At 41.1% G+C, this 25,108-nt stretch overlaps 4 protein-coding genes across 6 annotated transcripts; 1 reads left to right on the top strand and 3 right to left on the bottom strand.

Annotated features, from left to right (window-relative positions):
* Positions 1-1,783: 1,783 nt before the first annotated feature.
* LOC137951619 (lysine histidine transporter-like 8) lies at positions 1,784-5,836 on the top strand. Its single transcript, XM_068798404.1, has 4 exons — positions 1,784-2,300; positions 4,100-4,661; positions 4,771-4,902; positions 5,207-5,836. The coding sequence occupies exons 1-4, from the start codon at positions 1,909-1,911 to the stop codon at positions 5,690-5,692; spliced, it is 1,572 nt and encodes a 523-aa protein (XP_068654505.1). The 5' UTR covers positions 1,784-1,908; the 3' UTR covers positions 5,693-5,836.
* A 3,600-nt stretch (positions 5,837-9,436) lies between these two features.
* On the bottom strand, positions 9,437-10,566 carry LOC137952115 (dof zinc finger protein DOF3.4-like). The gene has a single exon (XM_068799185.1). It carries the CDS (start codon positions 10,469-10,471, stop codon positions 9,806-9,808), a length of 666 nt encoding a protein of 221 aa, XP_068655286.1. The 5' UTR covers positions 10,472-10,566; the 3' UTR covers positions 9,437-9,805.
* Positions 10,567-14,253: 3,687 nt separating this feature from the next.
* On the bottom strand, positions 14,254-20,914 carry LOC137951596 (uncharacterized). 3 transcript variants are annotated; one of them, XM_068798363.1, is made up of 11 exons: positions 20,658-20,914; positions 19,754-19,933; positions 19,307-19,404; positions 17,277-17,367; positions 16,921-17,121; positions 16,564-16,823; positions 16,369-16,459; positions 16,058-16,271; positions 15,122-15,343; positions 14,689-14,816; positions 14,254-14,585 (listed from the first exon to the last, which is right to left on the bottom strand). In XM_068798363.1, exons 1-9 carry the CDS (start codon positions 20,802-20,804, stop codon positions 15,126-15,128), a joined length of 1,500 nt encoding a protein of 499 aa, XP_068654464.1. In that variant the 5' UTR covers positions 20,805-20,914; the 3' UTR covers positions 14,254-14,585; positions 14,689-14,816; positions 15,122-15,125. The 3 variants fall into 3 exon arrangements, with proteins under 3 accessions (XP_068654464.1, XP_068654463.1, XP_068654465.1); XM_068798362.1 differs by having other exon boundaries at positions 14,689-14,820; positions 20,658-20,913; XM_068798364.1 differs by having other exon boundaries at positions 14,689-14,820; positions 16,567-16,823; positions 20,658-20,912.
* Positions 20,915-22,237: 1,323 nt separating this feature from the next.
* On the bottom strand, positions 22,238-23,970 carry LOC137952120 (GDSL esterase/lipase At2g23540-like). The gene is made up of 5 exons (XM_068799189.1): positions 23,730-23,970; positions 23,310-23,440; positions 22,889-23,137; positions 22,554-22,809; positions 22,238-22,478 (listed from the first exon to the last, which is right to left on the bottom strand). Exons 1-5 carry the CDS (start codon positions 23,968-23,970, stop codon positions 22,255-22,257), a joined length of 1,101 nt encoding a protein of 366 aa, XP_068655290.1. The 3' UTR covers positions 22,238-22,254.
* Between the last annotated feature and the right edge of the window lie 1,138 nt (positions 23,971-25,108).

Raw genomic sequence — 25,108 nt, 5'->3', positions numbered from 1 at the left:
CAAATCAAATAGTAAGTTATAAATTCCTCTTTGGCAATTTTTAATTCATCCTTAATGCTTGATCAATATTTTTCAGGCATTACCATTACCACAATATGACATATACTCTAACGTTAGGGTCTGCATTGATTGTTTTAACAATCCCTCTAACAAATAACATTTCAAGTCTGAAGGCTTTTGAAGGAATCCTCTACAGAAAGAGCTGCCAAACAAGCATAAAAATCAAACGGGAGGTTTTATACGAGGGCCAGATAAAACCCAAAGTAAGAGCTAAAAACATAAAAATCAACAGTAAGGTGAGAGCCATTACCTTTGAAAAATGAGCAGGAAGAATTCCTAAAACAGCATGAGGCGTTCGCCCGATAGAAGAAAGATAATGGAATGCAGAAGATACAAATGAAAAAAAATCAGTCTTACGCCAGCGATGAAAAAAAAACACTAGAAGATTAACTTACCTCTGTTCCATCACTTCCATTGGCAAGGAAGAAATCGGAGACCGAGAGTAAGAAAGCGAAGAGGGAGAATGAAAATTTTAAATACAACATTTCTCCCATTTTCACTCAATCGCCGCCTGCCTGCGTGTCACTCTTCCCCCTAATTCCCGAGAAACTAGAACGAAAGATAAAGAGTTTCAGTCTAATAAATTAATATTGAACTCGAAGGGTCGAAGTCGAAGACTATTTCAAATCTCCCCCTATTTAAGTTAATAAGTCGGCTTGCAAGCGTTTTAACTGTACCGTGGTTCAGTTAAGTTCGGCTTGTTAACTTAAATGATTCTCATCTGGATTTTGAAGATCCAAGTAAATAGAATCAAACCAAACCGAACTCAAGCTGCTCAAAAGACCGGGTTCGATGCCACCCTTAGTCGTGAGTATCAAAGGCGAGGTTTCCTCTTTAATGATATGATGACGGCGCTCGGGACGATGACGGAGCTTCCGGTCTTAGGAACAAGATCTGCGCGTTCCATTTCCGTCAGGTGTTTTCTCCGGCAGCCATGCGTCCCCACTGCTGTAGCTCCAAGCTAGACGTCTCCCCGAACAAATTTTTAGAAGAGTAACAGCAAGTTTTTTTTAAAAAAAATAATTAATAAATATAAATATTTCAAATAAAATAATAAAATAAAATTCTAATAAAACACTTACTAGGGAATTATAAATATTTTAAATTAAAAAATTATTTAAATTTGTCTTAAATAATTTTTTAAAAAATTACTGGCTTCCCACGTGTCTCTGCAGGTGGGTCCCTGCACCTCATCGAGAATCGGACGGCCCAGGGCTCGAATCGCGTAGCTAGAAGCAACTTTGCCCGATTCTTCTTTTAACCCGTAAAAATATCGCACTCGAGGCGCTTGCACGTGTCTCTGTCGATGAAAAGTAAAAAAGTCCTCTCTGTAACTCGACAGCGGTAACTTCCACGCCAAGTCCCCCCTTAATTAAAAAACAATAAACTCCGCCCTTATTATATGCCAAAATTACTTTTTCTGTAAAAAAAAATTAATTAATTAATTAAAAACGCGTAATGAAAAAAGGACGAGAAGACGCCATGATTGGCACGTGATATCTGCCATGAGCGTGTCGGAGAGGAGTTCTCGACTTGCCATTATCACCGTTATTCTCACGCTCCCATGCCTGCCTTCTAATCTCATTTTAATTTTTTTTTCTTCGAATTTCTGATAAGGGTCATATGTGAAATAGGGGAGTCTGTTTTGGGGATTTTACATTCTTATCTTCGTCTACTTCTGCGCTTTTTTTCCCTCCCTCTGCTTTTTGGTTCATCAGTCAGCGGACTCATCACTCAGCTGGTACACTGTGAGCACCAAACCCATCCTCCATATAATTCCTCGCATGTCTGCCGTACCCAGCGCCGATCCCTACAAGTAAGCCGGTCTCTGTGAGTTGGTGGAGAAACATGGACCGGATGGAGAGGGAGAGGGCGATGGAGGATAGAGGAGAAGCGGAGCTGGTGTCGATTCCGGCGACGCCGCATACGTCAACGACACCGGAGGTTCTGACGCCTTCGGGGCAGAGGTCGCCTAGGGCGGCCAAGTCGTGGACGCCCACCTCGCTCATTTCGCCAAGGTTCCTGAGCCCGATTGGGACACCCATGAAGCGGGCGCTGGTGAACATGAAGAGCTACCTGGAGGAGGTTGGCCACCTCACGAAGCTTAATCCCCAGGATGCTTGGCTTCCCATTACGGAGTCTCGAAACGGCAATGCCCATTATGCTGCTTTTCATAATCTCAACGCTGGCGTCGGTTTCCAGGCCCTTGTTTTACCTGTTGCTTTCTCGTATCTCGGATGGTACGTATATGAGTTTACAGTGGTGGAACCTTGAACACCTGTATAAGTGACTCTACACGTCGAGTTCCTTTAGCATTTATGTGCTTACCTGTGCCTGTTTTCAAGCTCTTGATGTGTGACAGACCCAACTCTTCGAGTAGTTTTGGATTTTTTTTTTTTTTTTCTATTTGATGTGTTCCGATTATCTTCTTCTTATTTGCTTCGCCAGGTTTCGGCGTCTGGTTTGCTTCCCTTTTTGTGCCTGGTGCTTTTATCTTCTCTTATTTTTAGATTTTTTTTTTCTGTTGCCTACATTTCTCTTTTTCTAGCATGAATGCCGCAGTTGATCTAGAAATGTCCTCCATTTTGATATCACCTCCTTTCTCTGTTCTGTCTCTGTTTATGGCTGCGTAGCCTGCTCACCTCTACAAATTCCTGGATAGTTTCAGTAAGCTTTTTTCCCCTGAAACTCTGTAACTTCCATTAAAAATTGAATTTGCAATTCTGTTTTAGAATGTAAATCGCCCATGTCCTGTACTTTTTTTCTCTGTTACTTGACATTCTTTTCCTTAGTATTTTACATCAGAAGCCATTATTTGATTTTCATCGTGATCTTGTTTGCAAAATGTCGCTCTCGTCTTTTCCCCACACCCGCTTTGAAGCATTGAAGTTCCTTTCTTTTGACAACCTGGTTTTGGGTTTATCTTATCGATGCTTTACTCTTTTATGATTCACATCCAGTTTCTTTTCACTTTTCCTTTCGTACGTTTTCGAACTTCCCGCAGACATCGGGGTGGGGTTGGATCTTTAATCTGAACAAAGCTTCCACCCATAAGCCGGTGCTTAATTGTATGAAAAAGAATAATGGTTTTCCATTTGTGAGAAGCTCGACTGAACTTATGAAAGTTATAAATGCTGGTCTTTACTTTCTCAAAAAACAGAAAATTGCTAGTCTTTATAATTCTGGGAGGCTCTTCTTGGTAGTGATCCTTTAAAAATTTTTGCAAGTTTCAGTATTCTCTTGTTCTTCAGTTGAATTTATTTGTCCAAATATTCTTTGTTTGTCTCATCTTGTTCCTGTGGTTATCTCAAGTTGCTGCATTCTCCCGTGCAGACTTCTTCTTGATATTTGTTTGATTTATCTTCTTTCTTTCTTTTTTTTTTTTTTTTTTTGTAGTGGATTCATCAGAAATACCAAGTAAAGCCTTTAAATGACAAGCAAGAAATACTTGGGTAGATTCTTTCATTTTTTAATAACGGTGACAAATGCAATTTTTTTGGAGAAGCAAAACTAATGAAGGATCCAATATTCTCCAAGCATTCGAAGATTTTTAATCAGTGAATCTAACCACAAAAATGGGAAGCTGTGTTTTATAAATCGGCCTGTGGTTATAAACAACTACTGCTTTACCTCCATGTACCTTACCTCTTTCTTCCATTTATAGCAACAGGTCAAATTTTGAAGTCCTTTTATGCATTAGTCAATAGCTTATATTGGTTACTTAGCCTTTGGATGCTTTGAAAAAAAAAAAAAAAAAAAGATTGTAATTCAAGGCACCATAATAGTTATCTACATGAAGACTCTAATCTTTAGCTTTGAATGGCGATAATCGTTGAAAAGAATCCTGAACTTGTTCCAGATGGATGTAGAAGAGTTTGTGTTTGATAGGTATTGAGACATTTTTGCACCAATGAAAGACAATCTTCATGTTTGCTTGACATGGAACCATTCTGCACTTGCAAGAATCAGAAGGCTTCAGTATTGATTTACTTATTGCCTTTCTTTTTGCCCTATCTTAAGCTTATTGGTTATTTTGCAGGTCATGGGGAATAATCAGCTTGACTATAGCCTACTTTTGGCAGCTCTATACTCTTTGGATTCTTGTTAAGCTGCATGAAGCTGTTCCTGGGAAGAGATACAACAGATATGTGGAACTTGCTCAGGCAGCTTTTGGGGAACGGTTGGGTAACTGGCTTGCTCTGTTCCCCACAGCTTATCTTTCAGCAGGGACTGCAACAGCTTTAATACTTATAGGAGGAGAAACCATGAAACTCTTCTTCCAAATTGTGTGTGGACCCCTTTGTACACCAAATCCTCTCACTACTGTTGAATGGTACTTGGTCTTCACCTCTCTATGCATTGTCCTATCTCAGCTACCAAACCTAAATTCCATAGCTGGTCTCTCTCTCATAGGGGCAGTTACAGCTATCACATATTCTACCATGGTGTGGGTACTCTCTGTCAGCCAATCCAGGCCGCCCTCCATTTCTTATGAACCCATTAAGTCCCCTTCCTTCTCTGCCTCAGCTTTTTCAGTTCTTAATGCACTTGGAATCATTGCTTTTGCTTTTAGAGGGCACAACGTAGCCGTGGAGATTCAGGTATGGACTATGGCATCATAGAGCAAATGCAATTTTGGTTGAGAATTTTGCCAATCCCATTCTTTGTTTTGCCCCTTTTGCTTAAGGGACTGCCGTTCGTCACTTGCAGGCAACAATGCCATCAACTTTTAAACATCCATCTCATGTGCCCATGTGGAGAGGTGCCAAAGTTGCGTATTTCTTCATTGCCATGTGCTTGTTCCCCATTGCTATTGGAGGCTTCTGGGCTTACGGAAACCTTGTAAGATTTTGCCACTTGTTGTCAGTAATAAATTCGATAAGGTTCCTACTTTAATGTTCTAAAGTCCTAATATCTGTTCCTCCTGTTATGAAAGGTTCATCTAGTTGGAGATAAAGTTTTATTATTGGGTTCAGCAGACTTTTGTTTATCTTTGCTTTATTTATTTATTGTTTTATCTTTTGCAAGACAATGTTTAGGATGCTACTTTGTGTTTATTTGCTTAAGCTTGATTGCCTCCATATATGTGTATATGTGGTAGATACTTTCAAGAGTTTCATTCATCAATTTGACTTCATTCTTGCAGATGCCTCCAGGAGGGATTCTGAATGCCTTATACGGGTTTCACATCCATGACATTCCGAGGGCCGTCCTTGCTACAACTTTCCTTCTAGTTGTTTTCAATTGCCTCAGTAGTTTCCAGATATACTCAATGCCAGTTTTTGACAGCTTTGAAGCAGGTTACACTAGCAGGACTAATCGACCCTGCTCGATATGGGTTCGATCTGGCTTTCGAGTCTTTTTTGGATTTGTATCCTTCTTCATCGGTGTAGCATTCCCTTTCCTCTCCAGCATCGCCGGCCTAATGGGTGGTCTCACACTTCCAGTTACCTTTGCCTACCCTTGCTTCATGTGGGTCCTCATAAAGAAGCCCCCAAGGTTCAGCTTTGCTTGGTATTTAAACTGGACTCTTGGAGTGTTAGGAACAGCTTTCAGCGTGGCCTTCTCTGTTGGTGGCATTTGGAGTATGGTGACGAATGGCCTCAAGCTGAAATTCTTCAAGCCAAGCTGAAGTTTCATGTGAAGTTTTTTTATGTTTTGTTGCTGTGTTAAGGTTATGCCTACAGCTTATTTCATATTGCAATTACCCCACATGGTTTGTAATTTGTATCGGTATAAGATATTGATGAAATGGTAATTTAATCGATTTGAGTAACTTATGCTGGTAATGGAGGGGAATGGATGATGGAGATACTGCTTTCCATTTCTTTAATAATGTTGGATTGCTACACAGTTGTCCATATGCTGTTTCCATCCAGTTGTGTTTATAGTCTGTGTGCTTTTCTAAAAGAGATTTTGACCCGTTTCTCTCTAGTGGTGGAGAACAATGATGAAGAGCGGAGAGCATGTGGGATGGTGGATGGTCCACTTCTGGGACAAGTCTTTTCGTTGTTCCTAGGTGATACTGGACCGTTTGAGTATTCTTTATCGGATTCCTGGAAGCTGCTTGCAGATTAACCAGACAGGAACTACCACCACTTTGGCTCTGGAGTTTGATAATCTCATAATGGTGTTAAAGTTTTCCTTTCAATTCTGCCCTTACAGTTGAAACACATGTAGAAAATTTCCCTTGAAACACGAATACCTGTTGACATTGCAAAATGCAACTGGATAGTTTCACCAAAGCCCTGAAATTACAGGCATGATGGGTGTACAGAAAAGAAGGCTGAAAGACAGGAGACACCTATTCCTGTCTACTAGCGCGTTATGACCTCCAAGAGCAATTAAAATTGCTTTAGTCGTGTCAATCTTTCACCTGATGCTCATCAAGCCCTTCCCTGTCTAAGGGACTCAACCAAGTGCAGGAATCTTCCGATAAAAAGGTGAAACTCATCCTACTCTACTTTCTCATCACTTGACAGGTAATTTGGCCCCAAATAGGAGATTGAGATTTCATGACACCAACAAAGAGAAAGGAAGTTTTGGAGCATTAGTGATAAGGGTTCACATCTGCAGTCACAAGATTCCCTCAAAGGCTAGACCCAGAAAAAAATGGACTGCACAATCACATCCCTTCACCTGAACATCTCAGGAAGAACCTACAAAAGAGGCAAGCAAGCTCGGGCAAAAGAATAATGGAGCACAACGGCGACACTCAACACCAGCTCTGACATCTAAATGTTGAGAAAGAAGAACCTTGGAGATGTGTAAAAGAGTTGGAAAGTCTTTCCCAGAACTTCACAAGACCAGCAGTTGCAAAGTTCCTTTTCCACCCAGAAAAGAGGTAATCCCTGCAAAAGAAAAGGTATGAATTGGGGGAAGAATAATTCCATGGAACTCTCTGCTGTTCCCAAAGGGGAGGTGACACTGACACCACACAGTTCTCACTTCTTTCCTTCTTATCAGCAAAACACCACCATATATGGTATCAGATATTTATATGAAATGTCTCTCACTTGTTGGTTGTCTGGTCTCTATCTCAAATAGTGGCATCCACATCATCAAGCATTTAACCTTTTTCTTTTCTGCCACTTCTCCACTTGTACAGCTGTGAAGTCAATCAGGGCAAGATAATAACATAATCAGACATTAAATCTCACCTGTGTATTATAATTTCAAATGAAGAAAGCTGGAGTCACTATCGAATTTGACAGCATTTCATGGCCTTAAATAAAGGCCGGCTTTGTCTGGTGAAGCTCATCCCTCAAGTTCTATATATATCTTCATCATTGAGCCATTTGCAGCTGACATTGTCAATCTTAGGAGCGTGTTAGTGCAGTTTCCAGTTTCCTCCATGGTTATGAAAGCCCTGAAGACCCCTCACAGAGCCATCTCTTGGAAGGAGCATGGGTTGTTATTTATTCCATCTCTTGCACACTGAATGTCTGGGTAAATCACTGGCTCTGGTGTGCAAGAAATGGAATATATCACCTACTCATGCTAACCAGATGGAGGGCTTTATTCTTTCCTTGGTAAGCTTTGAGTTACTAGATTCTGAACTAGAAAGCTACTTAGTTAACTAACTTCTGTTTTACTCGGACAGGTGGTTCAGAAAAATTCAGAACTTGAAGCCTATCTCTCATACAGATGCTACTTGGATGTTTGCAGAAGTGAAGATCTTCCCAGAAGTCTTTTTTGAACTATTAACTTTCTTCATTGACTTACAGAAACAATAAGAGCCATGAAAAACATCTAGGTTTGTCATCAAACATCAAACAACTGCCAGGAGTTGCAAAACGATTGCTTCTCTGTATTCACAGTAAGGAGGAGCCAAATAGCAGCGGATGGTTGCAGAGTGGTTTTTCTTTGTGTTTGTTAATCTGGAAAATCTCATGAACGACGCATGCAACTGTCATTTGCTACTGCCATTAAGAACTGATGAACAAGGAAGAAATTTTTCAAGAAATTAATAAGCAATATCATATATGTTTTATCACCAGAACCGGATTCCTGGTCTTTTAGATTGACAAAATGGGTGGTCGACAAGAGATAGATATGCCTTTCTTGTTACTGGTTGAGATTGTATGAGTAGCAAGCTAGAAAAGGTGTCATGATCCAAAAGGAAAGATTTTTAACCCGAGATAGATAATATATTCCTTGAAGAGTTAGATGGATGGCTTATAAATTGATGACAGTATTTCTATCTGAAAACATCTGTGGAGAATAAGCATCCAAAGGTAGTAGAATTAACATTTACAACTGGGAACTTGATGGTTCATATTGTAGGTTTTGGCTTTGGATTGTTTAGAAGCATAGCAGTTTTAGAGCCAATAAGGGAGAATACCACTCAATTATTATGGAAAACTGAGTAGAAGATGAAACTGAAGAGTTGCCTAGAGACTTTAGAGACCAATAAGGGAGCAGCCTCAGCCACCATTTTCTTTACCCAAGACTAGAAAGGCCCTTGGTGCCCAAGTTGCTTTTTGGGATTGGAGGTGGCTGGTGGACTCGAGCTACCCAACTCGGGTCACCTGAATCGACTCGGAATTAAGCCTATATTGGCACTTTAGCTCATTGAGGATTTTTCACAAACACATAGAAAAAAGCATGACTGGAGCCCTTACCTTCCCTTGATCACTGGCCCAGCCCAGATTTAATGCAATCGGCCCACGCTTCACGTGGGTGTCCCCTAATCCACACGAACGGTCTCAAGTCACACGTGGGGAGAACCCAGAGTAGCACTACAGGCATTATTGATTTTTTTTAAAATATAAAAAATTATAATTAATTTCACATAAGTAAAATAACAATATAATAGTTACATTATTACATTATTTAATATTTAATTATAAATCTAAATTTTAAATTATAAACCTTAAACCCTAAACCCTAATTGGTAAAACAGAGCGAGGTCCTACCTGCTCCTAATCAACCAACCCTTACAAATACGTCATTATATTCTATTATTCAGCTCAGGTCGACGCCCACCATTTTCGTTCAAGTTTCAACCTTTCTGTTAAACCTCCGCCAGCAGTCCAGCCTGCCTCAGAAGTTCAAATCGAAATGGCACCAAAAAGCCGACTGATATTCCACGTCGGGCCCAGTGAAGCTTCGAATGCTCCCCATAAATTTGTACCCACCTCTGCTACCGGCTTCTCCTGCTTTTTATATCTTTAAAGAAATCTCAGAAATGCTTCTGGTTCTAGAACCGACATTTGCTGCAACATTCTACTATTCTGGTTTTTCTGGGTTAGTGGATTATGCGGGGGCTTCAAAGGGCTGCTGTTTTTATATCACGATCGTCTCAGAAGTTGCGATTCATGGGCTGTCCGATTTCGATGGTGGTTTCTGGGAGGTGTGACTGGTATCAGTGCGACTTCAGAATGAACAAAAAACCTGATTTTCTGTTTTGCATTCAGTAATGGTTTCAGAGTTTCAATGCAATCACCCATTTACAGATCCATGAAGACACTGAAAACAAAAAAAAAAAAGCCTAAAAATATTTACCTAAAATTCTGAAAGAAAAGAAAATCCTTAGATAAATACACTCATTTCTCTTCATGAACGAAAAAAAGAGAGAAGAAATGGAGACGAAGACGATGATGATGAACGTCGACTGTATGACCCCCAAATCCTACATATCCAGGAGGATGCCACTGGGAGAGAAGCCAAAAAGAGCGGACCAGAGATAGGGAGAGAGAGAGAGAGAGAGAGAGAGAGCATGAAAAGGTGGAAACTGGAAGCCTCACTGCAGACCTTTTCCCGGCGCTGATATCGCAAGGTCCGGCCAAGCGAAGCAATCTCCACCTTCGCCGAAGGCCCCACCGCTGTCTCCGCCACTGGACATCTGCCACGTGTTCACTCCTCCCGTCTCCACCATCTCCGGGGTCGACCAGGTCCCCCGGCCAAGCCCGAACCCCAAGTCCTCCAGTCCCGGACCCAGTCCCAGACCATACCCCCCGCGGCCGAAAAGCGGCTCTCCCAACGCCAGAAATCCCGGGGCGCCCGCCGGCATGCCGGCCGATGAAGACAGCAGCGAGCTGAAGCTGCCGGAGAAGTTGATGTCGAGGGTGGGACCCTCGGCGGTGAGGTCGTGGTCGGAGAGGGGGTCGGAGACGGGGACAGAGGGGAGCTGCAGGGACGGGGAGCTGTCGGAGGAGGTGGTTGTGGTCCGCGATCGCTTGGCGCTCTTCCTCGTCCCTCCGCCGACAGGTATGTTCCGGAGGGCGCCGCCTTTGGTCCAGTACCGACGGCAGGCCTTGCAGAAGTGACGGGGCTGCGAGAGGTTGTAGTTGTTGTAGTAGCAGAACTTGGTGTTGGTGGAGTCGCAGCGTGGACAGCGGAGGTTCTCCTCCTGCGCGGCCGCTGGCGAGACTCTCACCTGGCGACGGTCGCCCGACTCCGTTGGCATGGTCGCTTCCTCTTCCCTTTCCTTTCTTTTCCCTTCTACCCACGTTCGGTGTTAACCGTAGCAGAAAACCGAAGTGAGCGCGACGCAGCGAGAGATAGAAGAAAGCCACAAGGGAGAATTCTGGGGAGCGAAGCAGGGGTTTTATGGAGGGAGAGACATCGACAGTGGCGGAAGTCAGTGGAGATATGTGCCTCGGGGTTGTCGAAAACCCGAACCCGGTCCATCTTCATTTCCACCGGCTCGGCTTCCATTCTGTTTTTGTCGCGTTGTCCCAACACGTGGGCCCCACTCCACGCCGCTGGATTCACGCTAATCACCGTCCGTAGGCCTGATTAATTAAGTAACTAAGCAAGATTAGTGTGCTAGTAAGAGGGATCGTGAATAGACGAAGTGGGCCCACAAGCGGCGGGGGGATGGCGACGTGTTCAAAATCTCATGGGGCCCACGGGGATATGGAGGGACTCAGGATTGGTCTCCACCTGTGGGAACAGGCACGCCTGTACGAAAGGATTTAGGTACAGGTACGGAGAGGTCAGATATTTACATATTTATTTTTTAAAGACGGATTTGCCCTTTTCCTGAGATTTTTTTTATTTTTAATGAGTGAAACGAAATTGGAACGGAGGAAGGGGAGAGAGAGAGAAAGAGAGTAGCAGTGTTACCCAGATCAGAGGGGAGGCGTGAAAAATGGCGGAGACGGAGGGAGGGAGGGAGGGAGGGGAGGGAGGGACAGCATAATTAATGTCGGGCAGCGTGGGGGGCAATAATTGGAGGACCCGGAGGTGGAGTTCCTGGAAGCCCCGTCGAGTCTGCATCAGATTCTTCAAGTACTCTCTATCTAAACCCTAACAGCACACACACTGTCCCTGTCTCAGTCACTCCGCCGGATTTCTCGGTCGCCGTGAACATACACGCAGCGAGCGGCAGAAGCTGCAGTGGCAGAGAATCTGAGTTGTTGGGGGTCGTCGGGGGGATGAGGGACCGGTCCGGTCGCGGCGACTGCAGGCGTAGCAGCGATGCGCCCCATCGCGTGGCTGTCCGACCAGTGGGTTCAGTTCAGTGTGTTGAGCACGCGCGGGGGAGAGCGCAGGCCGGCACCGCTGCCCTGAATCCTGATCCCCTCCCCACCCTCTCATGTCGCTGTCTGCGCGCGCTTCTCTGTTTCCTCCCTCCCCCCCCTCCATGTTCGTACATCATGTGTTGTGGGATTGGAACGAAGACTGGGATCTTGGGAGAATCGCTGCTGGGTACTGTGAAACTGTGAAGCCCCCGAATGGGTAAGTCAGATACTCATTTTAGTCCAGATTTGGATTTTCATGCACTGGAGTCACTTCCATGGCCGACATTTTAGACAGAAATTGACATTGCTGCGCCGAACCGTACGTACTACATGGAAGATAAAAAAGAGTATAAAATACGTACCAGGCTACAAGGAGTGAAGCTAATATGGGACTACTGTTTCTCTCTACTTTCAGGCTCCTATTTAAGTTAATTAAGCATGAATTATCAACGAAGAGCCTGTGATTTGTTGCTCCTGAATCTTCCTGGGTACTAATAATGGATTTTTTCAAGGATGTTAATGTGGGGTGATTAAATTGAAACAAGTAAGATTTTTAAGAATGATTATTTTCCTGAGTTTCATCTAGAAAATCTGGATCAGTTCCCTCCCAAGGGAGCAACTCTGTTCAAAATTCTCAAGGAAGAAAAAGTGACAGGGGAGGATGAAAGGAGCGAGGTCGCCATCCGGGAGGAAGCTGTAGTTGGTGGCGAGCAGTGATTGCTGGAAGTCGGTGTTCGCTGCTGCTCCCATTTAATCAAAACGGACCCACTTGTTACCCACCGCCTGTGAACGGATTAGACCCCACCTTGGACAAAATTCTCTCGCGCCAGCATCAACTTTCTTCCCTCCACACTGTTCAGACGCCGCAGATTTGAATTTCTGGATCGACGACAAGAGGAAGCGGCCAAAACGACCTCCACCGCGGGAAGGTGGGAGCCTGTGAGAGCTTCAATCAGCCTTTCGAGGTCAGTTTTCGACAAACAGGTACCCCAGTCCACATGGTGTTTGACAAAATTTCCCACCGGGGGCCGCTTTTCTTCTTTGTTTACACTTTACACCCAGGTTTGGATCATCATACTAAATCAAAGATGGGGCGCTCGAAAACATGAGCAGTGGTCACAGTGACCTCATCCGGGTTCTGGGTTGAGGTCGAACACTTGAATTGGATGATTTGAAGAAAAATAATGCAGGGAAGGTGTTTGGTCAAGGTCCCCAGAGAAACTAAAACTTTTTTTATCCAGTATAATAAGAGCAGGTTAGAACAACTTGGGACAAAATGATAAGGGAATCTTACTTTAACGAGAACATTGATATTAAATTACTCCAATTCTCAAATCTGGCAATGATTACCAAAGGACAAGATAGAGATTTAGGCGTGCATCTATTGCCTACTAGCTTTCATTATTTTAATCCAACTGAGGGATTAAAGAATAGCAGAATTAACTACTGGATAAACTACCCAGAAGAGGATGAACACTTACTGGTGAAGGGTAATAATCTCTGTCACTTCACTGTGTTCTATTCTCAGTCAATTCAAACGGGGTCTTCGTTTGTCAAAGCACTATGTTTTGATTTTGGATTCTTATGTTTATTAAATGTCGAGCTATTGTTTATATTGTTGTAATGGAGATGGTGATGGAAGGGAATGATATTTTTGGAGTATATCATCATTAACTGCAAAGGGTGAGTGGAAGACTCACTCATGACTCACGTAGGGACACTTTCCTCTGCAACTTAATTGCATGGGAGTCTTGCAAATATATTTCTAAACTGTGAGTCAATTGTTGAAGATAACTTGGACAGAAAATAAGACATGTTAAAGACCAGGCAAGAAGGAGAAGATTGTGAAAGCTTTTTGACTATGCAGGTTGAACAAAATTTAGGACAATGGAAAAGCAAAAGGGAGAACGGCTCATCCATATGTGGACACATTTGGAGCTGGGAGACAGCTTGTGCAGGGAAAGCAACAGTAAGAAGGGGTGATGTGAAAACCCATGGGATGTGGGAAGAAAGGTGAGTCTGTTATTAACAAAATTCTGAGTGGCAATGAGTTAAACCTCACAGGGATGTGGGAAGAAAGGTGAGTCTATTAACAAAATTCTGAGTGGCAATGAGTTAAACCTCACAGGGATGTGGGAAGAAAGGTGAGTCTATTAACAAAATTCTGAGTGGCAATAAGTGAAACTCAGTGAGGTTAAGGTTGACTCGAATATTACCTATTCATATTTATTTAGGTCAAATAAATGGGTTAAGTAACGACTTAATTAAAAACAATTTACTCTTTCATATTCTATAATCAGTACTGAATGAGCTTAAATTGGGTTAAATAAACAGAAGGATATTATTCAACAACATATCAGGTTATGGAAAGATAATACCTCCATTATCCCTTCAATTGGAAGTATTTCTTTCCTGGGCACTTGAATTGACAGATGAACTGCTCTTTTACACTTTTAGACCTCTAGCAAGCTTCTTTCTGTCTTGGGAGAGCAAGTTCCCATAGCTACTGCCACAGTGGGGAAGATCCTGTCCTCACCAGTCAGTTACCATTACCACTTGTCCAAGGTTTTACCAAGTTCAAGATAGGCTTAGTTGTACATTTATCAATCAGTTAAAGTGTGTTTTGTTTATCAGTCCATACTGTTAGCCAGAAAGGAGCTGGAAACAATTGAAAACAACTCTCTGGCATGATTATGTCATATTGTATCCTGGGATCATGACATGTCAAACAATCAATTGAATGCATCAATCCAGAAACAGCACCTTACAAGTCCTCAACAAATTTGAACACACTATAGCAAGCTTCTAATACTGCTCGTAGATGTACTAGCATTTCTCAAACTCTACCCACTAGCTTATACTTCCACTAGAGGCTGTACCATTTAACTAACTTTTAATCATGTTTCTCGCTAATGGCCTAGTTGTTAGTTCAAGTAAAAATGCAAACTGAAAAAAAAGATTGTCTTCTTGAGATCGAATAGCAAGGCTTGTTGGTTTTATCCTCTCCAAGAAATTCTTCACGCCACTAATTGCATCCAAACTACTGGTCCGTCCCTACATTGGTAACACAGTTGGGTGAGTATTCTCCCAATGGGTATACAGCAAACTATTTCCAACAAAAAGCATCCAATATGAATAAAACAAGAGATACATATACCTGATGTATATAAACAATTGGAAGTAGCTTCTCCAGAATCTTATTCTTGTTGATGCAGGGGCGAAGAGAATCGATTTATATGTCAGCTCTATGCTTGGAATTGGTTGAGCTCATTCAACCTTCACAGGCTTCCTACATAAATCATTTGTAAGCATTTAACACTACTACTGGGTAAAAGAAAATATCAACATATGTAACTGAAGTATCTAGTAAGCTTAAAGAAATTACTTTTACAGTGGTCCATCTGAAAAGCAGTTTGGGAGATTTAAATGAAAATTTGTTACTTTATCTTACAACAGCCTAAATTTTTGTAAAGTGACATAAAGTTCCAAATAAGAATCAGATAGTGGGATCTGCTAAGTTGGTGTGGTAATGCACTAAACAGTCAGTAATAAATTGAAGGAAAAACGAGAGGACATTGGTAGAAAATTACTGTTTCAAGCAGCAGTGGGCATGGAAGTGGAAATGACTACAAATGTTAAATATTGAAGTCCATCCTGGATCTTGTCCCTGGCGGTAGTTTGATTGGTGCGAAGAAGATTGGATATGGCATCAGCTTTTTGCTGGACCGAAGTCTCTTTAGGAAGGCCATTATGTGCATCATCAGCAGCACCTTTCATAGCCACTGCATAGGCTTCGACCACATCAGAGATGCCTGAAAACGAATGGAAATTTAGATTGTAAATATACGCATCAATTGACAATGCAATACTGATTCCAGTCCCAAGCTTGTGAATGTGCCAATATGTGTTTATGATGTGTGTGTGTATTTGAGTGTGTGGATGGCTGAGTGGGAGGGGAAGGGGTGAGGCAATCAAAACTACGAATTTCAAAGGACAGTGAAGGGAAGTATCTAGTGACATAATCAGGAATGATCAGACAAAACTAAAGATATGACCCAGGCTAACTAATCCAAGACTGAGGCAATGAATATACACAGGAATGATCAGACAAAACTAAAGATATGACCCAGGCTACCTAATCCAAGACTGAGGCAATGAATATACTAAAAACTTAAAGAAAAGAAACCTAGCATGATAAGTAGCAGCTAGAGATTCTGCTAAAACGACAACCCTGAGTTCATACAATAGCAATATCCACATATAGCTATTACTAGCATGTATGGAAAACAAGTGTTACAAGATTTTTATTTTTCCTTTTTTCTGTAGGCAATCAGAGATTCAACCTACTTACAGCTGGTTTAACAGCAGATAGGGTAACAGGTCCAATCCCCTTGACCAACACAAATTCATTAGCAAGCCAAAACTTTATAGAAATTATTAACTTAAAAATTCTTAAAGCAAACTGATAGAGCGAGCCCGGCCAGTTACCAGTTTGGAAACATTAGTGAGAATGCTTAGAACCTTACCAGTGATAAAACTATCAGAAACAGTTTCTATGTCTCCAGTCATAGACCGTGTCTTAGTTCTTATGATCTTAGCTCTTGAAACAGGATCTTCAGGCCAGGAAATTTTCACATCATCCTCAGAAATTTCCTCTCGTGTTTTGTTTGCACTAGAAATGACTGATTTTCCGTGCATCAGAAGCTGAGAAACGGCATTGCAACATAGTTCTGAAAGCCTCTGCACAGAAACATACAGGTAAGTACCCTGTGTACAAGCAAGAGAGTGACAGAGAGAGCCAAGGGGGAGAAGTGATCAAATCTGTCTTGTAACATACATGGACACCCTCTGAGTGAATAGTTTCAAGTCTATCAGCAGTACGCTGAATTATTTCTTTAGCAGCAAGTCCTCCTAAGGCAGCTGCAAACCTGCAAACAAGTTTATGCATCATGACCAGGACTAGAGAGCAATATGGACTAACATCTATCCTTGAAAAAGTGGCACACAAAATAAATTTTGACCAAAGGATTACAACCCTGCAGCCATATCAGCTGCCTTGTTGACACTTGCATCACGCAACACTTTTATCTCATCACAGCTCCCACCTTCCAGAATCTCAATGTTCTTTCCTTTGTCGGGATCCATACTTTGAGCATCCATTTCAGTATTCAAGCTAAAAATTTGCTGGACTTGCTTAACTGTGGCATCATAAAATGACTTCTGTTCTGATGATAGTTTTGTTTTCCTCCGGTTGAATAAAAGACTATAATGGTTTGACAGTGATTCCAATTCCTGCAAAATTTGCAATATCAACCATGCAAAACAACTATTGATTGCAAAAATTGTCATATGTTAGAAAATTTATACACAAGTAGAAATGTAGTCTTACCTCAAGTTGTTCAGGTCCTCCATATATGTAAAAGCATCGGTCAAAAGTGACTTCCTCAAACTGTTCAGCATAAGTTTCCTGCTCAGCATCTTTTGAATTCTTCTCAACCTCAATACCAGTCTCGCTAATCAGCAGCTCCATAGTTTCCTGACCAACATGTTCAAGAACTTGCATTCCTTTTGTAGTCCATGCTTTACCACTCTATTTACATAGATGAAAAATACATATCTCTGTCATTTGTAGATCTTATTTTATAATTAATTATGTATGCACTGATTTTTTATTTTTTTGAGTAAAAAGGTGTGAATATGTGTGTATGCACTGATTGTTACAAGCCTCTGAATCAGGAATTATACCTCTATTAGAGATGGTGCTAGAGAACCAGCCTTACCAGGCAGTTCCCCGCTCTGAATTGAAACAGCAAGGCTTGTGGCAGAATTCTCAATCCTGATAATTAGTAGAAATAAAGATGGTCAGTGCCGTGAAAACTATCCCCCCCCCCCCCCGCCCCCTCAAAAAAAAAAACGAGAGATAGAGCATGTAATATTCACATTAAATCATCTAGTTTTGCTTCCAAAGTTTTTTTTGGAAATGATGTATACATATCAACAGAGAAAATTTAAAAAAGAAGAGGGAGCAAATCCCTAACAACTAGAGATTGCAGGGTTGCTCCCTGCTTGGCAAGCACATCTGCTGCCGAATTTGCAGATCTCGGAATGTGAGACCAAATACAAGAGAAGAGTGAGGCAATTTCTAGAATCTCCTGAAAAATGTCCCAATGGTGCCACAAGGGAGAGGATGCACAATCGCACCAACCAATAACCACCTTTGACTCCCCTTCAATGTAGAGTGAGCCACTGCATTTGTCTCTGAAAACGTGAAGCCCATTGAGGAGGTCGTGGAGCTCAGCCAACTTTGAGTCAGAAATGCCTAATGGGCCAGCATACGAGAAACACTGATTGCCGAAGAGATCCGTGATAACTCCCCCAAAGCCAACAATCCCGGGATTACTGAGAGAAGAACCATCAAATTCAAACTTTAGAAAACCAGGCTCTAGAGGAGTCCATTTCTACATAACTTGGACCTTGGTTCCAATCCGCATCTTTGCCATGTTGCTCCAATTATCTCAGAAAGAGGAATCCACAAAGGAGGAAAAAAACTTCTTAGTAGCTTTGCTTCCAAAATAAGATATGCTAAAAGTCTTTTTTTCCTTTGCAGTGGCACAACCACTTCTTTTTTGTTTTTTTCCTTAGCAATCTCATTAAAAGAATTTCTCAAACTTTTCTCCTATGGACTAATACATACAAAGAGCTATTCCCTCTCCCTTGATCTCTTATCATAAGACATCGGAGTTAGAAGCCACCTTCTCAAGTCAGCCCTCACCCAAATTCGTTGCTTGGACACCTCCCAGATCTTTCAAAGTTAAAACGAAAAATCCTGGTCCGAAGGCATTGGGTGAGTAATTAAGAATCAATATGGCGAGCTTTTTTTATCATTGTAGAGCCCTACGGCAGGTGTAACTTTGCTGAAGCAGAAATTAGTACATTAATGCAAGGTGTTAAGATCTCAAGCAAAATTTCTTGGCTCCAATGCTGATTCAGATATAGTTATAGCTGAATGAATTGGTGCTCTCATCTACCTCAGAGATTCCATTATGTATTTCAAGAGATTAAGTTTCTATGTTCTACTCTTACAGTCACATGCCAGCATACACCTAGGGCTGCCAATAATCTTTCAGATTCTATGGCCAAGGATGGTGCTTCTCATCCCTTTTTAGTGAGTGAGAACTCTTTTCCCCTTGTACTTTGAGGGATGCATCTTCTTCCCCAAATTCTTTATACAGCAATAAAGCTAACCAACTTTTCCAAACAAAAATAGAAAAAAAATTTAAGTCCTTGTAGAAGTTAGGATTTAAGAAGAGAGAGAAAATAAGGCATCACAGAGACGAGTGCAACTGAATTCCAGCACTCCTTAGAGGTCGGTAATCAATCTCTCCTCCTACTTATTACTCACTTAACTGAAAACAGAGAAGGATAGAAACACTGTATAACTCCCTAATTGCAAGACAAAAAAGACTGAAAATTGGACCACACAACTCCTATATTAAGTAGAACATATTCCTACTCTAGAGGGATAATCTGGTAAAAGTAAAACAGAGCATACTATCCTTCATAAATCAACAGTCCAGTTACAGAAATTAAAGACAATGAAGAGGAGACTAGTCATGCAAAGAAGATGACTGCAATGTGCAAAGTAGTTGTATATGTATTTTTCAGACAACATAAATTCTCATAAAAGCACGTCATTTCTTCTTCCTTTTTCAGGCAAACTGAAAGAACAAATAAATTCTACAGCACTCGTGATCTACTTGTTCATATGCACATACTTTTGCACCAAGTTTGAACCTCCTCTCCAAGCACTACCTAATGCTTGCCATGCACCTGACGCCAGGCTCTCCACCGAGTTATCAAGCACCATAAGACCCTGCAATCAATAAGCACCATTCTGAAAAACCATTTAAGCATAACAAAGTTTTCCCAAACAAAACGTGTTGACTATGTAACATTGTTCCTCCTATTTCTGCTATACAATCCTAAAAATATTAGATGATTAAGTTACATTTACACACAGTTTAAATATTTTCTTCCAAGCATCTTGATTAAGATCCTCAAAGAATAAAACAAAGAAAAACAAATTATCCTGACATCCACCAAAAAGCCATGCAAAATGACAATTCCAGTTGTTCTAATTTTCATAAAAAAAACGCACAAAAAAAAAAAGGTTTGTACAGTTACGAAAAAGAAACAAAAAAATCAGATACTTGTCAGCTTACCTGACCCAGAAGAGAGTTCTCACTAGCTTTTTCTAACTTATCCAGGGCAGCTTTCCGTAATTTATCCTCCTCATTCTCAACTTCATCAAGTGCCTTCTTTTCAGGTTCCTCCTTCAGAGTTTCCGTATCAGGAGGAGATCCATGCTGAACGTCTTGAATTCCCTTAGCAACTTCAACTGCCTAGCAGGTAAAAGCAACCAAATGCTACTCAATTCGATGTTGAGCGGTAGGATAGACTCCAACAAAAAAATTTCACTGCAATGACGATTGACTGCAGTAAGAGACCCTAAATTGACCTACATTCAATTTCAAAATTATAGGAAATCCAAGAATAATGTCCTTTTAGGATCTCCAAACTTCTCTGTTCATTTTCCTCAGTACTACAAAAGAAAACACCATCTAAATTTGCAGACGCAATAATCAAAAAAGTTGGCGGTTAATAACAGCAAATTTTCTATCCAAAAGCTAGCAACTTAGTTCCTGTAAATATTAACCACTTAGCTAATTGATAGTTTCACTGAGTTAGACCGCTGATATTAAAATGCTGAATCTGAGAATCTAGAAATAGTTTCACAAAAATTAAAAACGAAAGAAAGCGAAACATTTAGTAAATTGAATATCAACAGTAGGGAAACACTTCAACTGCAAATGCAGCCTAACTTCTCGACAAACGCTCAAATTAAGCAAAATAAATCAACTAAAAAAGACTCACAAAAACATTAGTGCATCAGCATCAAGCTCATCGATTAAGAAAAGAAAATCAAAAACTAATTTAACAAGAAAAAATGACGAACATCACAAAAAATGTAGTAGCAATCAAAACTAATAATTGTCTCCATAAAAAATGAAACGCAAGACTCTTCAACATAGGCGGAATGACCATCAAATAGGCAAAAACCCTTACATTCCGAGAAATCTCTTCAGCAGCATCAGCAGCGGCCTTTTGAAGATCCGACAACAAAGAAAGGGGAGAAAACCCCCAGCCCCCCCATCCTTTCGATGGCGCAACTGGAGGATCCTTCTTCTCTTGAGGCGTCGTATTTTCCTCCATTAAATCAAGCAACCAGGCTTCCTTCTGATTAGTGCCTCGAGGGTTTTCCGACACGCAATCGTCCGGCTGGAAGGAAAATAGGAAGGAAAATAGGAGGCTTTTCGATTTGCTTCGAGTTCATTCCACCCGATCCGGTTGGGGATCGACACAGCGAGGGTCGTTTGTTTGGGGGAGACACTTCAAAGTTAGAAGAAATATAGACGCGTTTTTATTTGTTCCGTAGGGATTTTAAAAAGTACAGAGGAAGGAAAGCTAAATTTTGTTGGGCTACCTGATAAGGTGCGCCGGAGGTTAGGTCTGTGAGGGATGATGACGGTACGGAGAAGGAAATAAGTCTGGGGACGGGGTTATAAACCGACACGAAACCACATCGGCCCATTAGACATTACCCACGAGATTTCCTCTACAAAAAGACATGCCACTTGGCAGACGATTTTCTTTTAAATTTTTTTCTTTGTTTTTCCATGATATTATCTATTCACATCTCTTACATAGAATAATTATTTATTATTTTAATTAAAATTTCTTAATTTTATTTGGTTTTTTTAATTATAAAAAATTTAAATTAGGGGTGGGTATGGGGTCAGGTTTTTTGGGGAACCCAATTCAAAAAACCCTTGTTTGGGCTTTTAATTTCACCCCGTACGTCAAGGACGGGGTAGGAAAAAAAACTATTGGGTTTTAAACGGGGGATAGATTTTCCTAAACCGGACCCGACTCACGTATGAGACAGAGATATAAAACAGGGTTAAGATGGGTCAAGTTTACTAGGATGGAGTGGAGACAGGTCAGGTTTAAGTTGAGTTTATAGGGACGGGGTTACAAGGATGGTGATTGGGTAGAGGTCAAGTTTGACAATTCGGGTTTTTTTAAATTGTTTTTGGATTCAGGTTTGGATATTAGTAAACCCATCCCCAACCCAACCCGACCGATGCCCACCCCTACTTTAAAATTACTTTATGTAAATTAATTACAATATATTTAAAATTTTTAATTTTCTTTTTAGATATTAGATTTTTTTAGAGTAAAAAACTCTTTAGGTTTTTTCATCTTCAATAACTCAAAGAAATATGTATTGCGATTTGGGCGAGTCGAATCGGATTTTGGACTTACCAAGGGAGTTATTAGGAAGTTGCTTGACTCTTTTGTTTCAATTGAATCCCTTCTAACTCGCCCTGAGTCTAATTACTAGATCGGCGAGTCCCAATCGGAATCGGATTTTCATGTCTAATTCAAATCCTTCAGAAAACCCTGATTAAAATTAAACAGAACTAAATCAAGATTTTTATAAATACATAAAAAAATAGCATATATTGATATAGAAGCAGACCATAAGAATTATCACAAAAAATGAGATCTAATCCAGTATTTTCTTCTTCACGTCGAGCCCATGCATGCAAGAGTCACTTCAAACGGGTACGTCGAGCGGAGCTCAAACAAAACGAGACAATCACAGATCCCTCAGCTGGCGGAGATTCACGGGAGATATGTACTTGGTATCTCCATTAATGAGTTGCTTGGCGATTACAAGGTTGGCGGCCTCGCTCGGATGGTACGGATCCCAGAACACGTACTTAGACCTGTCCTCGCACATCGAAGACGTCGGTCCGCAGGGGATGATCCCTTGAAATTGCCCTCCGTTGCCGCAGCAAGCCGAGCTCGACGATTTGAAACCTGCGAATTAAAGGTCGAAGATGAGGAACTAAGACAGATCAGTCAGAGGAGGGAAGGAAGAGGGTGAGAGAATACCGTATTTGGCGTAATTTGAGATGAGTTCCATGACGAGATCGTGGACGTTTGCATAGACGAAGGTGGCTCCGGGGAGGTTGTCGGTGAGCTGGGCGAGCAGATCTCTTAGCTTTGCGTTGTACTTCTGGGCGAGTTGGTTGGGAAGCTTCACGCACTCGCCCTTGTTGACTCGGTTTATCGTCTTCTGGTAGGGGATGCACCCGATGGGTCCCACGTTTCCCACCACGAACTTTCTCGCGTCCATTTCATACAACCTCTAAAATGTATTTTTATTATTAAAAAATTAAAAATATATATAATAAAAAAAGATTTTGTGATTATTCTGAAGGATTTACAGTGAGCTGTCCTCGGAGATTGGTGATGAGGTGGTCGACGAATGCATCAGGAGTTTCAGATATCCTTTCTCCGACGGAAAGCACCGGGAGGAGGTAGTTGTTGAGGAAATCGTTGGCTCCAATTGTGATCGAGAAAATGGACTTCTTCATCAGGAACTCTCTTGCCTTGGAAGCTCCCAGTAGCTTATCCAGTTGCTTCCTCGTGATGTTGAAGTAATCAATCTGGATATCCATTCCCAGCCTGTTAACCTGCCACAATCCAGTGCCATCAGTCTCGTCGAATCTCTTCCCTTTTCCTTTTCTTTTCAATCTGGTGATCTGCTCGTCGTTGTTCGGGAGACCAAATTGTTATGGTAGATGACCCACCAGTAGTACTGAAAAAAAAAAAAAAAAAAAAAAAGGAAGAGATGAGAAGGATTACAAATATTCTCCCCGTTGAGTTCATGATTCCTCCTCCTCCGGAGGCGTAGTTTACTCCGTATAGAATATTTTTCCCCGTGGCGTTGGGAGACAGAAACGGAAGTGCGTGGTTTGGTTGCCCCAGTTCTTCTCCTGCAACATAGAAAAATCACCAGTCGGAAAGTTTTATAAATTTCATAGCTGATTAGTTCTATTTAGATTCCATCAGTCGCAGTTTCGAGGGTCATTTCCGTTTCGATTGATCAAAACCCAGATCCAGAAACTAGAAATTATCTCCATCTAAAATCAATCTTCACCATTTGGGACCAACGCCCAGAAAGAAGAACGAACTTGATGGTTCACTACTACTACTATTTTGCTTCTGAAACAGTAACTGTGCTGATCTCTTGCAATCCATTCAAGAAGACGAGAAGCTGCTCACCGACGATGTCTCCAATGGTGCGCCCGTTCGTATACCGTCCCGTTGGAGTCCCCCCAGACGCCGCGAAATCGATCCCGTTAGGCCGGATATTCGCCTTTGACAACGTCGGCAGGTAGTTATTATTCCCGGCATCCACGAGCGAGTCCCCAAAGATAAACGAAGCTCCCAGGGCCTCTTCCTTCTGCGCTCCAGCACCAGCAGCTACCACCATCACAAACACAAGGAGAACCCTCAACGCCATGGATCCCGCCGAAATAGTGCAGAATCAAAGCTACCTCAGAGTTTGATTAGCTCCTTTTTATCTACAACTCAAAAGACATCAAACGGGTACAAGAAAGGAAAACTTGTAGAGCTGAGCCTTGCGACAAAGCTGCAGTTGGTGTGAGTAGTTCAGCAACATGGATATTTGTCTTCAAGTAGCCTACAAGTAGTGTTCTTACGTGCGAAAATGGCTAGTCTTGGGGAGGGTCAATGGGATAGATTTACAGGGAAGATAAAGAAGATGAAGAATCCTTCCCACGGTTGCAAGATATTTCTTCTAATATTTGTATTTTCACTTAATAAGATTGTTTTAATTTAAATAATAAGAAAATCTATCGTTCTTATGAAAGTAAAAGGAAAAAATTATCTTTACCTAATTATGTTCCACCCACTTTTGTATATAATTGAGATCATGAGACAAATGTAACTTAAGAAATTTCTTCGACTGAATTTTTTGTTGAGAGAGCTTCTTCCAACGAATTTTAGACTTTTGTCGGTGAAGCATAAGTCTATTTTCTTGTAGTAAAATAATTATGGATCACTAATAAAAATTTCCATGATATTGGAGAAGAAGATGATCACGATGCGCCTGTTCTTATTTTTTAACTCCAAGTGTTGTCCTAAATAAAAACTCGGACGGTTTTTAGTTTGACCTAACAAAATTAAACTCTATTCTATTTTTCTTCTAAAGAAATCATCTGTCTCTATTTTCTATTCTTTGCAATAGTTTTTTCTTTTTTTTCTTACATCGCACAAGCTTTTTAAGTTGTCACACAAAAGGCTTCTTAAAAGATATGCATTTGAAGATGATTTGAATATAATTTCAATATTTTGTAAGTCGTAATCAACGGAACCAATAACCTTTCGTATTGTGAAATCAATACTAGTTTTTACTTGCTTAGACTAACAAATTATATGGTTATTGGTATTGTGATCATAGCTCAATATATAGAGTAAAAATTTTCCATGGTTTATCGACTTATGTATTGGGTATTTAATCTTTCTAGCTACCCGAAAGAAACTATGGGAACAACAAACGTGTGATCGTAGATGATTTTATTGCAAGAGAATTGTTTTTTTTAATGAATTTTTTGAGAAAATATGAAACGAAGAACTCG

This window comes from Aristolochia californica, unplaced genomic scaffold (assembly GCF_029961685.1).
Source record: "Aristolochia californica isolate CCGP_79_NKW_82.1479 unplaced genomic scaffold, dmAriCali1.0.hap1 SCAF_15, whole genome shotgun sequence".
Classification (NCBI taxonomy): domain Eukaryota; kingdom Viridiplantae; phylum Streptophyta; class Magnoliopsida; order Piperales; family Aristolochiaceae; genus Aristolochia; species Aristolochia californica.
This window is presented reverse-complemented; position numbering and strand designations above follow the sequence as displayed.

Bases quoted from the DNA above. Each gene is read 5' to 3' on its own strand.
- LOC137951619 (XM_068798404.1), top strand. From the start codon at position 1,909: ATGGACCGGATGGAGAGGGAGAGGGCGATGGAGGATAGAGGAGAAGCG. The intron at 2,301-4,099 runs GTACGTATATGA...GTTATTTTGCAG, and splicing joins GCTTTCTCGTATCTCGGATG to GTCATGGGGAATAATCAGCT. The intron at 4,903-5,206 runs GTAAGATTTTGC...TCATTCTTGCAG, and splicing joins TCTGGGCTTACGGAAACCTT to ATGCCTCCAGGAGGGATTCT.
- LOC137952115 (XM_068799185.1), bottom strand. From the start codon at position 10,471: ATGCCAACGGAGTCGGGCGACCGTCGCCAGGTGAGAGTCTCGCCAGCG.
- LOC137951596 (XM_068798363.1), bottom strand. From the start codon at position 20,804: ATGGAGGAAAATACGACGCCTCAAGAGAAGAAGGATCCTCCAGTTGCG. The intron at 19,405-19,753 runs GTAAGCTGACAA...TATTGATTGCAG, and splicing joins AGAACTCTCTTCTGGGTCAG to GGTCTTATGGTGCTTGATAA. The intron at 16,460-16,563 runs GTAATCCTTTGG...ACTTGTTTGCAG, and splicing joins GCTGATATGGCTGCAGGGTT to GTTTGCAGCTGCCTTAGGAG.
- LOC137952120 (XM_068799189.1), bottom strand. From the start codon at position 23,970: ATGGCGTTGAGGGTTCTCCTTGTGTTTGTGATGGTGGTAGCTGCTGGT. The intron at 22,810-22,888 runs GTAAATCCTTCA...AATACATTTTAG, and splicing joins ATCTCCGAGGACAGCTCACT to AGGTTGTATGAAATGGACGC. The intron at 22,479-22,553 runs GTATTCTCTCAC...TTTAATTCGCAG, and splicing joins CTCAAATTACGCCAAATACG to GTTTCAAATCGTCGAGCTCG.